The sequence below is a fragment of the Phaethon aethereus genome (assembly GCF_964289735.1).
Source record: "Phaethon aethereus genome assembly, chromosome: 20".
In the NCBI taxonomy this organism is placed as follows: Eukaryota; Metazoa; Chordata; class Aves; order Phaethontiformes; family Phaethontidae; genus Phaethon; species Phaethon aethereus.
In genome coordinates, this window is record NC_138596.1 from 6774263 (window position 1) to 6790222 (window position 15960).

Below are 15960 nucleotides of genomic sequence, written 5' to 3' on the forward strand. Positions count from 1 at the left end.
ACCGTAGCAGTAGATCTGAGGACAAATACAGCAACTGCTGAGGTGCTTCCTCCAGATAACCATCCTCTGGGGTGTGACACCAAGGCTGAAAGTGTCCCAACTACTGTGCCCCCCCAAGTCCCCACTGCTCCCAGCAGCATCCTCTCCCTTTCCCCCTGGGGCTCTCACTGCAGCCGCACGTGGTACCCAGCGGCTGCCACACCAGGACCCTCAGCTTCACCCCAGGCAGCATCTGTGAGGCCCGGGGGGACTCACCCAGCGCCCGGAGCTGGAGACCTGATGGGAGAACCAGGAGAGGAACACATCTCCTCTGGCTGGGGGTGAAGCAGCCCCTCCCTCCATCCTGCCCCCAGCCCCAGCGTTCTCTGCTCCAGCCAACGCAGCCCCCGCTTGGGAACGGCCGCCGCCTCCTCCGGTGCACCGGGCAGGGAGGGGGCACAGCCTGACCGACACTGCCCACCTCATCCAAGGAGCAAAGTCACCTTAAATACCCACCCTGTGCCCCCCACCCTTATTTCCAGGGCTGGTACCCCCCCCCACATTTGCATGCCACAAGGGAAGCACATGGCTCCCCAGACCACAGCGAGATGCTGCACAGAGACCTGACAAAAGCTGAGACACGCCAGGCCGGGGAGAAGACAGATCCACTGGGGATCAAATCATCCACCATGAGAAACGCTGCTTGGGGCAGGAGGAGGGGGCTGGGGGGGTCCTATTCCCATGGAAAGCACAGGGCTCTTTTTCGGTTATACAAGATGAAACCACAGGGATATAAATGTTGCTGCCTCTTTGAGAGCATTAATGAAAATAAACCCATTTAATAGTTTGCAGATGCCATTTCTGTAAACCTAAAAAAAGCAGGGAATAAATATTTCTTCACTAAATATCTATATGTATATATATATTTGAAAACATTCGCTCCTAATCTTAGCGCCCCTCCTTCACCGTGCTCTTGGCAGCTTACCGCAGCTTGTCAGTCAACGCTGAAGCCTCACTGAGACAAGATACAAACTGCACCCACAGAGGGGTAGCAGGACAGAGGGATTATTGTAATCTAAGCTCCCTCTCACCCTTCCTATTTGTACATTTAAATTACTTGTACCAAGATCCACGGTGTTTTTTTTTTTTCTTCTGCATGTCTGTGTTTTGGAAACTTTTGTAAGGTTTTTGTAAAAACAACTCTTGTGAAATAATGGAGAAATAAATATTTTACTGAGTATGGATGCGTCCACGCACATGACACAGACATGGCTCTTTCCTTGCCAGCCACTGCGGTTTCCCCACCTGCCCTGAACAAGCAGCACAGAACGAGAGCCACGATCCGACCACCTTCACCTCGTGGGATGGTGGCATCTCACAGCTCCCCCCAAGACCCAGATTTCATCCCAGGCTCCCAAACAGCAAGTGGTCCACATGCCCCAGGAGGGTGTCAGGAGCAAGGGGGAAGCGTGTGAGGGCCCTGTGGAACTGGGACAGAGCAGAGGGACCACACTCCCTCTGGCTCTGAGACCCTCAAGCCATGCAGAAAACAGCCTAATGAAGGACCCAGCTAATTGCAGGTGCCATGCCAGCTCCATCTTATTTCATTCCGGGATAATGAGTGTGGGCTGTCGAGGAAGGGGTGTCAGGGAAGAGGGCTCAGTTTGCTTTTCCTCTTCAAAGTCCCACTGGGAGGGGCAGAGCTTATAGGATCTGCCCTGGGCAGCTCCCAAATTCCCCACAAAGCAGCAGCTCTCATAACGCTGGCCCCAGTTCACACCCATGGCCCTGGGAACAGCACCCACACTCCCCCTCAGCAGCAAGGGGAGGGGATGCAGCCAGGAGCAGGCAGCAGAGCCCCTGGCTGCTGGGTTATCAGGTCAAATCCAGGATTTGAAATGGGGGTGGAAACCTGCAAACACTAATTGATGCTCCCCAGACATCAGGGGTGAGCATCTGTTACGGTCACCCCATCCTCCTGGGACAAGCACCCAACAGCCCCAGCAGAGATCACCAGTTATCACACAGCCCTGGGAGCTGGAAACAGGCAACATGGAGGTCTGGACCTACTTAGAGAAATAAGGAGATTGTCTCCTACACCATCCCTGCAGGCACCTCCAGGCAGTCAGATTCTGCTCCATGACACACACGGACTAGGTAAGGGCTGGGCAGCACAAGCACTGGGAGCCCAAATCGGCACCAAATCCAGCTCTTCCAGGCTCCATCCTGTGCACCAAGGAGGGCATTAAGCTGTCGAGATGCAGGCTGGGCACTGATGGAGCACATAAGCAGAGCACCAGGCTGAGAGGGTGAGAAGATGTAGGACCCGAGGGGCAGCCCAGCCTTACTGGGGGCTCAGCAGAGGCTCACAGTTGAGTGGATTTGCTAGGAGCTGGGATCAGCATGGGATGCCGTCAGCGGGATGGCTCCGGGGAGGGCCCCGACGAGCCCACAGCAGGCGAGCGTGCATGGAGGGACCTCAGCAGCACACAGCACCCTGGGGGTTTTCTCCTCCAGATCTACAGAAATTGAGCCAAGACGCAGCAAGGAGAAGGGTCATATTCTGCACAGACAACTAGCTAAAAGAAACAAAAGGGTAGGAATAAACCATCAACTCTTCGGTTGCAGAGTGCTTCCCAGGGAGCAAAGGTCCACAGGCACAGAGCACCCAAAAGCAGGGGGAAAGCGGTGGTCAGACAAAGGCGATACCAAATAGTCCGGGGCAGCCAAAGCCAAAAAGAGCTCCAGGACCTCGTTGTGCTGAGCTATAAAGGTAACGCAATGCCAAGAGGTGTGAAGATGTGCCCAGGGGAAGCCACTCAGCACACACTCAAACTAAAAAGCAGGAATTGCTAAGAGAGCATTAGAAAACAAGGCAAAAAGTGTCTTCACAGCTGTCACAGAAACCCACAGCACAACTAAAGGCTGAAATCCATCGCCTCAAGATATTGTGGAGATCAAAGGTATAAAGTGGATTCAGAGAGGGTTAGAAGTTAATGGTGGGTGGGTCTGTGTCAGTGCAATGTCTCGGAGCTTCATCTGCTTGTGCAGAAAACCACTGCCCTGCTGACTTGCAGGAGCAGAGAGGGCTGGGTGGAGAAGGGACACCCTGGGTTTGCCTTGTTTCTTTTACCTGACTTAATCTGCTGACTCGCAGCAGACTCCTCCCAAGACAGCTCCCATGGTATTGCTTACAGGATGCCCGTGTCACCACCTCCTCCTCCAGCCATCCCCAATCCCGCCTACAGAGCCGGGGGGACCGCAGCTCTCCCATGCGCCCAGAGGAGCTCAGCTCCATGAGAGCCCACAGGATCAGCTCCCTTCCAGCAGCAACCCATGTCCCCTATCACCAGTGGCCTTTGTGACACACAGACCCCATGGGACTGCAAGATTGAGGAAGGACCCCTACAGAAACACATCCCAGCTTTCCCCAGAGGGGAACAAGGCTCATCCTGTTTCTTCCCAGAACTTCAGTGCAGCACCCAGTAGAAGGGGAGGAAGTCCCTCTGTTGGGCATCACCCCAAGCCCACTAACTGCCTGAACTTTCACGTCTGCCCACCCTGTTTTCAGTTCTAGGAGAGGGAAACCAAGGGGTGGCCACACAACGAAAGGCTTGAAAGGAAAGTGAATCCTCCACAATGTAGCCACAGAGCTCCTTGTGCCATCCTGGGGCCAGTGGGCAACTCCATGGACAGACACAGAGATCTTACCTGCCATGCTGGTGCCCAGAGCCACAACTGGCTGCTGGGACTCGGGACATCCCACACAATTTATAGACCTGTTCTGTGGGATGCGTAGCCCACAAAGCCACACTGGCCCGCTCAAGCGGCCATGGTCCTACACACCAGCAGCTTAACCATCCCTATCATACTGCTCGACTACTGCTTTGTAACCACTTTTATTCAATAAGTGACTTGTAGATCATTAAGATCATTTATCCAACCTCCTGCCTAGTGCCAGGCAGAGAATACCCCAAGCAGCATCCTCACGTCGTTAGCATTGGCCAATGCAGAGCCCTTTGGAGGGCATCCAGCCCCATGTCAAAAGACCCTTGGAAGCAAAGAGCTTGCAGATCCCAGGGCAGATTCTTCCAGTGACTCATTACTGTTAACTGCTGGAAATATGTCACTTATTTCCTGCCTGAACTGTCCCAGCTTCAGTTCAGCTCCTGCTAGAGCAGAAGGTCTCAAGACATGGTCCATCAGCTCCCAGGAGCTGATGAACTACTTCTGAGGGGTCTGCAGTCCAGGAGACAGACAAGCATGGAGAGTGGCAGCTCACCTGGCAGGCAGGGTCTGCACTCCACAGCCAGGGGAAGGCTGCCGATGAAGAAGAGCTCAAGGGCATTGTGCAACTTCTCCTCCTCTTGCAGCACAGGGGGATTTTTTCCTCCTAGGAAGCAGCCCATCATGGACAGATCCATCACCAGAACAGATTTCTACAGGAGAGCTGGTCTCCCTCCATACACTACAATTTAAGGTTGTAAGAACATTATTTGCAAATTGTGTTTCCTTCCTCGAAGCAAAGGGCAAGTTTCAGCTGATGGGGGGACCTCCTTGTACCCCCTTCGCTTGTTTCCAACCCCACAGCCCGACACTCAAGCGTGACTTTCCGAACGATGAAAAGTTGAAGTTTGCCCCTGCAATATTTTAATGAGAACAATTTTATATTTGTCATCAGCACCGGCTGCCACGGCAGTGAGACAAAACAGAGCTCACATTTTCCAGCTCGCGGGGACGCCAGCCTGGTTATCCCCGTCCAGAATGAGTTGCACAGACATCTAGCGGTTACAGCATCCTCCCCTCCCGCTGCCCTTGCGCTGAGTCCTTCTCCGGGCACAAGGGGAAGGTCCGGACACGCTCCAAGCCCTGTTGCCACCACCTGCGAGCTATGGGAACGCAGCTACAGATGACAGCAACGCGGCACCTCCCGGCAGCTGAGACCCTCCTGTCCTGGGGGATGCGACGGTCACCCCAAACTCTGTGCTCCCTTTGGGAGGAGCATCTCCTCCCTGCAGCTGGTATTTGGCTCGCTGCTGCTTTCCGAACTCCAGAAGGAAGCGACCTAAGGCAGCAGAGAAGCGGGATGGCGGCTGTGACGCCCCGAAACAAGCGGGGCAGGAGGGAGGAGGCAAAGGTTCCCTTTGTAGCGGCTGCGACCGAGCCAAGGCAGAGTTACCGCACCCAGACGCGCAGCGCGGCCGGGAGCAACGCCGAGCTCCGCGCCCGCCGGCTCCTTCCCGCCCCGCTCCCCCAGGAATGGCACCCAGCACCCACGGTCTCACCCTCCCAGCACCCCGAGGTTTCACACACAACCCCCCCCCCCCCCGACACCTGCCCACGGCTCCCTGGTCTCCGTGGGCGGGGGGAGCAGGGCCCCCCCGCAGCGCGCGCTCGCCGCCACACGAGGGTGCTGCAGCCCCGCGCAGGGGAGCGCAGCGCGGCGCAACCCGCGGTAGCGCAGCGGGGTCGGGGGTGCAGAGCAGAGCTCCCCCCCCCCGCCACTCTGCCCCGCACGGGGCCAGGGACCCCCCGTCCGGCTCCCTCTTCCCTGCCGGGAGCTGGGGCGGCACCTGCGTGGCCCTCACGTCGCAAGCGGGGGACGTGTCGCAGCTCAGCTGCGGAGCCGGGCAGGAAAAACCCGATGGATAAAGTTTTCCTTGTGCCAGCTTCACCCTCGCCTACGCCAGACAGGAGCAGGGAAACACCGTTATCTTCTCCAGGGGAGTCACCGCTGGGATGGCGGTACCTGTGGAGCTGGCTCCTCTCGCCCTCCCTGCGAGCCAGCGAGAATCCCGCTTCCTCCCGAGGATTAAGGGGATTTGCGTGGCAAAACCCTCCAGCACGAGATGGAAGAGCCCCACATCTGCTAGAAGAAACGGGAGCTTTTGGGAGGGCAGGGGAGGCAGAGTGACCTGTGCCGCAGGAGAGATGCCCAAGGGGGAAGGCCTGGATGAACAGGGGAGAGCCGGGAAGCGGCCGGCAGGTAGGGCAGGAGTGAGCCCAAAACTCAGGGGTAGGGGGGATCCTGGGGCTGGAAGCACACGGGAGGGGAAGCAACTCGTGCTGGGTCTCCGCTTGCTTTTCCCCCACCTCCAGACAGTGTGAGTCATATTCAAATATTTAAGCAGCGACCTCCGCAGCCCCAGGTGGCTTTCGCAGCGTCACCGTTTCAGCTTCGAGCCAGGTGTAAGTGCCAACAATGTGGTTTTCACAATGCACAGACTGAAACCCAGAGACTGGCAGATGCAACCACTGTCCCTGCCTCCTGGAGCCACGAAACACCCTGGGCTCAGCCACCCCGGCACTGGGGCGGGAGTCTGGGCGCTCCGGCTTTAAGGATATTCTTTGGGAAGAGGCAGGGGATGCTTTAGCTCATCGCTTGCCCTGCATGCAGAAACACCACTGGATCCAACCGCCTCGGTCCTGGGAGAGCCCTGACAGGGCTCGGGCTGAGCGGGCAGCCGAGAGCCGGCCTCTGTCCGGCCTCTGTCCAGCCTCCCACAAACCTCCGCAGCATTTCAAAATAAGCGCAATGGTTGGGCCTCTCTGAAGTCTGCCTTGTGGGCTTTTTCTGTTTGTTTTTTTGGAGCCAGGAGAGTTCACATTCCCAAGCTTTTCCCTACAGCCAGTACAGCAGGGTTTATTTTTTTTTAATAAAAAAGAAGAAAGCAGAGCTCTGCATGTAACCTCAGCTTCCCTGAGCAGGGCATCAGCCCCAGGCACCAAACAGGCTGTTTAGAGGAGACTGAAGGAGCTGGCAGCTCTGGGAGCTGGGGGAGTTCTGCAGCCCCATTTCTTCCTTTCCATGCCAAAATCTCAATCCCAGCTACATCTCTAGCCACAGCCACATGTATTGGAGAGACTCCATTTTATAAAGCCACTGTCTTTCTTATGTAAAAGCAAAAACCATGAGGGAAAGAAAAAACTACCAAGTGGAGCCATTTTGTCCATCTCCAGCTAACACAGACACCAATGGGGCAGCACCTCCCAAAAACCAACAGTTTAAGGAAAAAGGGGAAACCAGGGAAATGAGGCTTTTGCTTCCCAGCAAGCTACCAAGAAGAAAAAGGGGGCTGCTGAGCTTGAAAAATACAGGCAGCTCCTTTGCAAGTCACAAGCACAGAAATACAAGCAACCACCTCTTACCTGAACTTCTCCAGCCCTCCAGGCTTTAAGCACCAGCTTGGCTCTGCAGGGAAGGAGCACCTGGCTGAGCACAGGCGGGGTGAGAAGAAAGCTTACTGGGACAAAGCATCTCATACCGCTAGCCTGCTTTGGAGGAAGCTGGGATGGAGGACGGTTAGGTGAACACCAAGCTTTATAGCAACCCACTACTCCAGAAAAGAAAACAGAGCAAAGCTGCTTTGCTAGCTCCAGTTCTGCTGAATTTAAAGGATCAGCACAAATAATGCACACCTGGAGAAGAGCTTCCGCTGCAGGGCAGGCAGGCCCCAGGGAAAGGGACATCTCTTTAGAAGTTCTGGGGCACTCCAGGCTCTGCAGTGGGGTTTAGAAAAGCGCTTTGCAGCTGGGGAGCGTCCTGCTGGGTCTGGACCCAGCTGCTACCCAGCTGCATCTGCTGCTCCCGAAGGAAGGATGTATCAGAGCACAATGATTTGTTTTTATTGGGAATATTTGCTTCCTGCCACCAGGATGCATGTGCAGCAGCAGCGAAATGTACAGGGGTTCGGGACCTTGTGTACCATGTGAGACAGAAACGCTTGTTAAGGGGGGTATGTATTACCCAGACATCTGTTGAGGCTGTGTAAATGAGAAGTGGCCAAGAGCAAGCTGCTGAACCTGCAGCCCTGCCCACCTTCCACACGCGATGGGCCCCGCATCCTCAGCGGGAGAGCAGAGCACCCCGCTCCAAACCTCACCGCACTGCTTAGCCTAAGGCCACATCTGCACCAGGGTCGGGAGTTACTGGGACAGAAGCTGCTACCCAAGCCAGGCAAGGGCTCAGAGCATCAGTCTGAGCTGTCACTTCATCCCCTGCTTTGTGCACGGAGATGCTCGGTGAGGTCTCAGCAAGGGCATCTCCGAGAACAGCGGGGTTAAGGCAACGGCTTCAGTGCTTAGGACAGGTGGGAGGGGCATTTATTTTCTGCTCATTCTGGTTCCCCCCGTGACCTTAGTAAAACTCTGCGCTGCCCTCAGAGGAGGGAGGAGGCACAGAACAGCAGAGCCTTCCTCCTGCCTTGTCCTCCAAAGGGGTGCTCCGTCGCGTGCGGCTGCTGCCTGGACCAGCCCTCGGCACTTCGGGACAGCCGCACGGCAGAGGGTTTGTCAACCTGCAATACCCTGGTGCCAGCCTCTCCGCCCCAACACCATGGCTTTCAGGCGACACGGCAGTGGCATTCTCCTCCTGCCAGGCAGTTCAAAGCCGCTCTGCTCGTTTCCAGAGCTTTCTGCAAACTCCAGCTAATCCAGGCTGTGCACGGCTCGGTGGCAGTGGACAGCAGGAAACAGCTGAAAGAAAACACCCCCAAAGCGGTCACGGCACATTCCCCAAATAGCAACGGGCTGTTCTGTGGCCAGAGAAAGGCTACAAACAGAGGGGGAGAAATTTGGTCTGCTGTCCTGGGAGCGTTTTCAGGCATCAGTGGCATGTGAACGCAGATACCACCCTTGGGAGAAAGCTCTGTCTGCAAACTGCAGACCCCTGTTTTGTGTGAGCATCCCAGTCTCTCCAGAAGTCCCAGAGCTTTGTGCGAGGGTACAGAGTAAGTGATTCGTGCCGGCTGCTCCAGGAATGTCCCTGCTGCATCTTGCCACAGTGAGACAGATGGAAAAGCCACGGCTGCTGCTGGCCAGGAGCTGCCAAACACTAGCCACGGGGCGTCCTTGCTGGGACAGGCCGGCTCCCGCCTGCAGCGAGGCTCCCCGGGAGCGAGCTGCGTCCCGTGGCGCGAGACGGGGCCGTGCTGGGAGCACTGAGCGCTTCGGTGGCTTCATAACATCACCCCCGAGATTTTGACTTCCATGTTACGCTGCCTGGCAGGCACCTGCCTCCTGTCCTCCTCCTTGCACGAGAAGGAAACCAAGGGACCCCGCCCCCCCTCCCCACAGGGCCAGGCAGGAGGGGGGCGGCTGGTTTACAACCCCCCTCTGCTACCACCCACCTCTGCCAATGAAGAGATTTCATGGGACCCTCGTGGCTTTCCCTTCCCGATTCACGGGGTATTCGTGACCAACGGGAAAGGGCACATCTTTCCCTTCCTAGTCCCAAATGCGTCTGGGCCAGAAAACCTTCTTTCCTTCAATGAACCCCTTCTGCAAGGGGTGGTCAGGGTGTTTTCTCCCTCCCACCCTTAGCAAGAGGGAGAGAAACCGGCCTCCACATCCTCTTCCCGCTCCACGGGGAGACGTGCCCCTTCTCTCTGGTGACTCCCTGCCCGATTTCAATAGCACGGGGACACGGGGACTTTATCGAGGCTGCACTGAGCATCCCTGGGGCGCAGGCGGCCTCCCTGGCAACCTCCCGCACGCACACGCACACACACATGTGCACACTCACACTCACACACACACCACCCGGTCCAGCCGGGGAAACCTTTGTGCCGAAGCAGCAGCAGAGCGCAGGACGAGGGAGTTCAGATGGTCGGTCTTGCTGGGCGTTACCAGTACGGGGTGGTGGCCAGGAGGATCTGCAGAGCCATGGAGAAGCAGGGCAGCTGCGCCACGCCATAGGCCACGGAGCGCGTGGGTGCCTTCAGCTGCAGGAGGTAGGCGATGGTGTGGACGATGCGCCCCACGCAGAAGATGAAGAAGTGGATCCTGGCTACTGCGGGACTGGGATCCAGCAGGGAGTAGATGGCTCCGAGGAAGAGGAAGGGAAAGATGTTCTCCATGTCGTTGCGGTGGGCCCTGAAAAGGGAGATAAGGTTGCTCCTTCCCACCAGGCCCCCCTGCTGTCTTCCATCCCTTCCAGCCAGAGCACCCATAGGTGGTCCTCTCCCCTGTAGGACGGGGTGGATGCAGCCCCAAAGGAGTCAGATCACGTGCAGGCAGCGGGATTTCACACCCAACGTCTCTCCTTTGGGATGCTGCGCTCCCAAAGCTTGCCCTCTGCCTGGGACACCTTTGCCATGACGGGTGACAGCTCAAGGGTTTGAGCTTTTAAATAAACAAAGCAAAACAAAGACCCTGCAAAGCTGCGAAAAGCTCAAAGCTGGTGCGGCGCCAGCACGGCACGGCCCCAGATGTGGCCACGTTACACAATAACGAGGCAGTTTCCAGACCACGGTTTCCCCAGAGGAGAAACTCACAGGATGGGAGTGTTCGTGGCTTCGCCCCTCTCCAAAAGCGCACCCAACGGGGACCAGGGAGGAGCGCCCCGAGCACCCCTTGCACCCCCACGCTGTGCCAGCAGCACCTGCTTAATCGCCCCGTGGACTGCTGTGGCCACGCGATGAGCTGCTGACCTCGATGGGGCCAAACGCTGCGCTCTGCCTGAACACTCACCTGCCCGGGCGTCACGGCACAACTTGCCACCACACACACCGCACCGCTACCGAAACGGGAGCAGATCGTGCCGGGAGCTGTGTCCCTCCTCCCCCAGGTACCATCCTTCGGAGCAGCGAGGCTGTCCTCACCCTCCCACTGCCTCCACCTCTCCTTCTTTTGATCCCCTGCGATGCAAGACCTGCTTTCTGCAGCACAGAGCCCCGGCCCCGTGCTTCGGTGGAGGGGCTCTCAGGTCATGCCCTGGTCGGTGGGGATGGACCTGGGCTGAAGAGTGACCCAGGCACAAGGCTCAGTTGCCTTTTCCCCCTTATCTCTGAAGGTTTGAGAAGCAGAGAGCAAGCCTTGGTACGGGCTGCCCCCGCTTTCCCATTCCTGTGCCCCAGGGAGTTTAAATGTTCATGAAGGCCAGAGAAAATTTTAAGCGATTTCTTCCCTGAAGCAAAGGCCAAGATGCCTGTGCTGCCCTTCTGCACAAGCTGAGAAGTGGCTGGGCAGTTTTAGGATGCTCAGTCACAGCTCATTAGTGCAGACACAGGCTGGGATAGACCCGGCTGAAAACTGACTTTGGAAAAGACAGAGGTTTGTGTTTTAAGCTCCCTCTCCTGCCCCTGGAGTCGGGTCTATGGTGTGGGAGATGTCCCGCCGTCTGCGTTGGCAACTACCCCACCAAACACTGATTTCTTCAGGCCACAGTTTGCCAAAAGCTTCTCCATCAGAAATTTTCAGCACCATGTGCCCTGGTTTTTTGGAGGGTGACTGTCCCCAGGCAGGATCAGTCTCTGAGCACTGGAGCAGGAGCTGCAGGGAAGGGCTCCGGTCACCCAGCTTGCCTGGACCTACTCCCCCTCGCTGGGATGCCTGGGGATGGGGACATGAGCGGAGGCTCCAGGTCCAGCAGCTGGTTCCCATCACCACGTCACACGAAGTGACCCGTGCGCTGACTGCCAGTCCCCGGCAGCGTCCCTCGCCACCCCCTCCCCACGCCAGGGCCCGGGCCAGGCACCCGGGCTCAGCAGGGCCAGGGCACCTGCGGGTAAATATTGCACCTGAGCTTCCAGCCCCGGCTTTGCTGAAGCACGAAGGGGATGCGCAGGCTGTTGTACCCAGGAGAGAGCTACCCGAGGGCTCTCAGCACCCCATTATCCCACGGCAGGCAGGAGAGCAAGGGGCTTTCTCCTGCCTGCTCTTTCACCTCTGTGGGGAGCAGTCCCTGGATTAAGGGCCGTGTCCACAAGCAAGCAGGGGCGGAGGGGTGAACATGGCAAGGAAACTTCTGGAAACCCTATTTCAGTTGCTCTCTCTGGGTGTGATTTTGGGGCAGCATGGAGGAATTGGCCTGGAGAAGACACTAAAATGAGTCCTGCTGCAGTAGCAGCAATGCCAGGAGGACTCGGTGGGGATGAGCTGATCAGAATCCGGACACGGAGAAGACGTGTTCCCTGCCAAACGCGGGAGCGAGGTGGGGAGCTGCAAGATGCCCTCTGCTCCTCCTGGCCAGATGGTCCCCGGGCACAGCCAGCCCCTTCCCGGAGATGAGGATGGGCTGCTGTCTGCCTGCTCACAGCCCCTTCCCAGCCCAGGGTCCCTCCTGCCTTCCCAAGCCAGCGTCGCCTCTGGGGGTATTGCCACAAAGCCCTCCCGCAGCCCAGCCAGGGCCGCGCCGAGGAGCACGGTTTGCTTCTGGTGTCAGCCGCGCCGGGAGATGGCAGCTGCCCGACACCCACCGCCCTGCCCGCAGCGGCCCTGTCCCAACAGCCCCCCAGGAGTCAGAGGTTCAGCAGGGCTGGAAGGACAAACGCAATAACGGGGAGGAGAAAGGAAAGAAAAGGCAAATTGTCGTTCCAGGGCTGAGATGCAGCCGGGGGCCTCTCTAAGAGACGAGGGGGAAACCTCCCGCAGCTGCTTGCTCTCCCCTGCTGTGCCCTGCCCTGCACAGCCCCCGGCTGCCCGGCCACCGCTCTGCTCCCATCCTGGTAACACCTGAGGACAAAACCCGACATCACCCTTGTTCAGAGGAAACACCTTCCCCAGGGCTGGAACAGACCAGCAAGGACTGACCCCGACTGCACAAGTCGGATCCCAGACTTCCCCAGGTCTTTGCTGCAGCTCTGGTTATTTATTTTTATGAAGTTAGTCTTTTCTGACGAATCAAAAGAGAATTATGATTATTATCACTACCATTATTTTCTTTTTCCTAGCAAGGAAACAGCTTGTTTGCCATCCTCTTCCCTCTGGAAGCCCAGGGATTAGGTGGCACTGGATGTTTTTTAAAGCAAATCTTGCAGGCGGCAAGCGGGAGCGGTGCGGCCCCCCACCCGCGGCAGAGCTGGTGGCCGAAGGCTCGGTGACAGCAGGGCACAGCTCCAGCCCTTTTCCTGCACGTCACCAGCCCACGCACACGATCCAGCCCAACGCTCGGGGCACCTCCTGGGTAAGGGGGACAGCAAAGCAAGCCCGGGGCTGAATACCTGATACAGGGTTTGCCCGATTAGGGAGACAAAAATTATTGCCATCGTGTCCAGCCTCTTCGCAGATCCCCAAATGGGGCAGCATACAGCACTGGGACCAGTCACACAGGGCCCTGTCCAAGCTGTGCAGGGATCTGGGGGCATTTGGGGTCTGTAGGAGTAGGGCACAAGGAGTCTTTGGGTGTGGGTATGGGACAAGCCCTTGGGGACCGGGGGGACTTCGAGCATCTAGGAATTAGTTTAATTGTGTCAGAGTCAGACCCCAAACTTGGGTCCTTCCACGTGTGCTGGCTCCAGCGCACACCGCGCTCCCATTAAAGATTAAGCTGCCCTGGCGTGCAGGGTCCCACAGCCGAGCTCCAGGCATTCAACCCGTCTAGGTAATTACTTAATTAATGAGCCCTTTAGCTTCCCACTGCCTCTTTGCCAGCAGCTGCCAGGGATTGCCCTGCGATGCAGGGGGAATGCCAGCACCGCCGCGTACTCGCCTGCGGCACCGCTCCACGTCGGGGTCCTCACGGTAATACTGCAGCCCCCCGTTGCGCAGCGCGTCCTCCGGGTTTGCAAACGCCTGCAAGAGAGAGTTGCCATAATATATATGCTTATAATATTTTCAGGAACTTCACAGGTAGAAGCTTTGCCCCCCATCTTCAAGACCTGCAGGGATTTCTTCCTGCCCCGGTTTCTCACGGCCCTTCACAAACATGGGAGCGACTGCACTTCCATCTGCGCGGTGCTGGGGTGTTAAACCCTGCACCTCCCGAGGGGTTTTCCTTATCCTCCGAAAAAACCCAACTCTGCCCGCTGAGCAGGTCCCAAACCGGGGGCTTCAAGGGACCTCTGGCCGGATCCCAGTCCGCTTGTCCCCGTGAAACCCGTTTAAAGGAGACTTTGCCAACCACCAAATGAGATCACAGCTGGCACAGAGCTTCCAGACGCTGAATGCGGCATCCAAAAGATAACCAGGACTGACAGATTAGTTCACCCTACCGAGAGGGAATATTCCCTGACTGGCTTTTTGGCAGTGATACTGTGTGACTGAAACCAGCCCCAGGGAAATTGGATCCTACATTAATAAACTTACAAATAAAAATTATTTATATGAGCTCCCCACCTATGCTCAGAAGCTGTTCCTCAGGGACCTGGTTACACACGAGAGCTTCACTTTGCAGCCTGGAAAGGACCTTGGCACTTTCTTTAATCGTGTTACAAGCCCAGAGTGTCCCAGGGCTGGAGCATCATTTAGAAACACCAGGGGAGAAGCCAAATCATCTGTTACAGTGATGCTACAGCGCAGGAATATCTATCTTTGTGTTTTATGTGAGAGCAGAAATCTCTCCCTCCCACTCCACTGATGTAGTCGGAAACTCCTCAAATACTTTAAAACAGATTTTACAGACAGCTGAGTTTTGCCACAAGTTCAATTTGCGTTGCGGGCAGCAAAAGATCTGGTTAACCCTGTCTCCTGACAGCAGCTAGAGCTCCTGGTCCTCCCTGTATTTTCCCCTGTGTCCAAGAACCATTTCCTCCAGCTATTGTTTTTATTTTCCACGACTTTCTGCTCTGGAGCATTCACACAGCGATTCAAAATCCGAAAGCACAAAAGCTTTCTGCTACATTGCAAGAAAAAAGACCGTTGCAATAATTTGTTCTTAAACCCTTTTTAAAAAAATCTCCTTTTCTTCCAGACATGGCAAATTAACTGTAAACAGTCTCTTTCCAGAAGCAGCTCACCTGTGTGGCATTTTAGATCTGAAATTACTATTTAGATTGGGATTCAGAAATTATAAACATCAAGCTACAGATGGGAGAAACAAACAAAAAGAGCCAAAGAGAAGCGAGATATTTATCTGCTGCAGCTATGAAACATGTTTTGCTTTCAACTTAAGCCAGAGAAAACTCAGCTTGCTTCAGGAAAACTTTGTCGGCCTTTACAGGAATAAAAGAAGAAAGAAAAACCACAGAAACCCAAGGGAAAAGCCGGAAAGGGAGAAAAAGGTAAAGGAAACTGGAACCTACCTTCTTTCTGAGTCTCACTTGTCCCGTAATGATGGCAACGACATACATTTTTAAAATCAAGATCGTGCTGTAGAACGTGAATGACATAAACACTGTGTTTTCCATCATCTGGGGGGAAGGTGCCAGTCGGTCGCCGGCAGCACTCACAGCCAGCGGAGATCTTGCTTGGGCTGCGAGAGGGCTCTGCAGGAGAGGGGGCAGGAACAGCCACCTTTAAAGACAACAGAAGTCACCACTGTTTCTTCATCGAAAGCCCACAGCCCCGGCAGAGCCCTCCGGGCTGGACAGGAGTAGAAGATGCAGCAGAGCTGCTGGTGAGCGAAGCCCAGGCGGGGATGCAGAGCAGGCTGCCTGTGCCGCTCCCAGGCTGCTGCTGCTCCTCACTCCTGCCGCCACCAGCTCCACCAGGATGCCATGCCCCACGCTGGGATACAGCCCTCTCCACCGTGTGGGCCACAGCAAGGCTGAGCCTGACCACTGCTCCACCTCCTGCCTCCCTAAAACAACCCGCCACGATCCCCCCGTCTCCCCGTCCCCTGCCCAGAGCATCCCTCACCCAGCCAGGCACAGCTCACCCACGGGACACGAGCTGATCAGCCCTGGGAAGAAGGAGGAGTTAGGGAGAAGGTAGGCACCTACCTCAGCGCATCCAGCCCTGTGCTCCTGCGCTCCCTCCGTCCCCAGTCCCACAGCCCACCCCTCCGTGGCAGCGCTCCCAGTACTCCCCAGTCCCGCCCAGTGCGGGCTGAGCGCTCCCGTGGCAGAGGCAGCCAGCCCTCCCCTACACAGCCACCTGCCAAGGGATGGGGCACAGGGGACAAAACCATCCCTTGACCCACTGGCGCCTGTCACCGGGGGGCCTGGGCTGCCCCTGCACCCCCCGCCTGGGAGGGGAGCTCCCAAAGCGACCAGCCTGGAAGCACAACCAGGCAAGTCACAGACCGCAACACCCCAAACCTGCAAATAGAAATAAACACCAGTCTGCCCAGCCCCAAAGACAGCTCGTCCTGGTTTTCTCCGG

At 56.6% G+C, this 15960-nt stretch overlaps 1 protein-coding gene across 1 annotated transcript; it reads right to left on the reverse strand.

The window, feature by feature from the left end:
* Positions 1 to 9602: 9602 nt before the first annotated feature.
* On the reverse strand, positions 9603 to 15047 carry PTGES (prostaglandin E synthase; the record flags this gene model as incomplete). Its single annotated transcript, XM_082009103.1, has 3 exons — positions 9603 to 9852; positions 13409 to 13491; positions 14940 to 15047. The coding sequence occupies 3 exons, from the start codon at positions 15045 to 15047 to the stop codon at positions 9603 to 9605; spliced, it is 441 nt and encodes a 146-aa protein (XP_081865229.1).
* Positions 15048 to 15960: the final 913 nt, after the last annotated feature.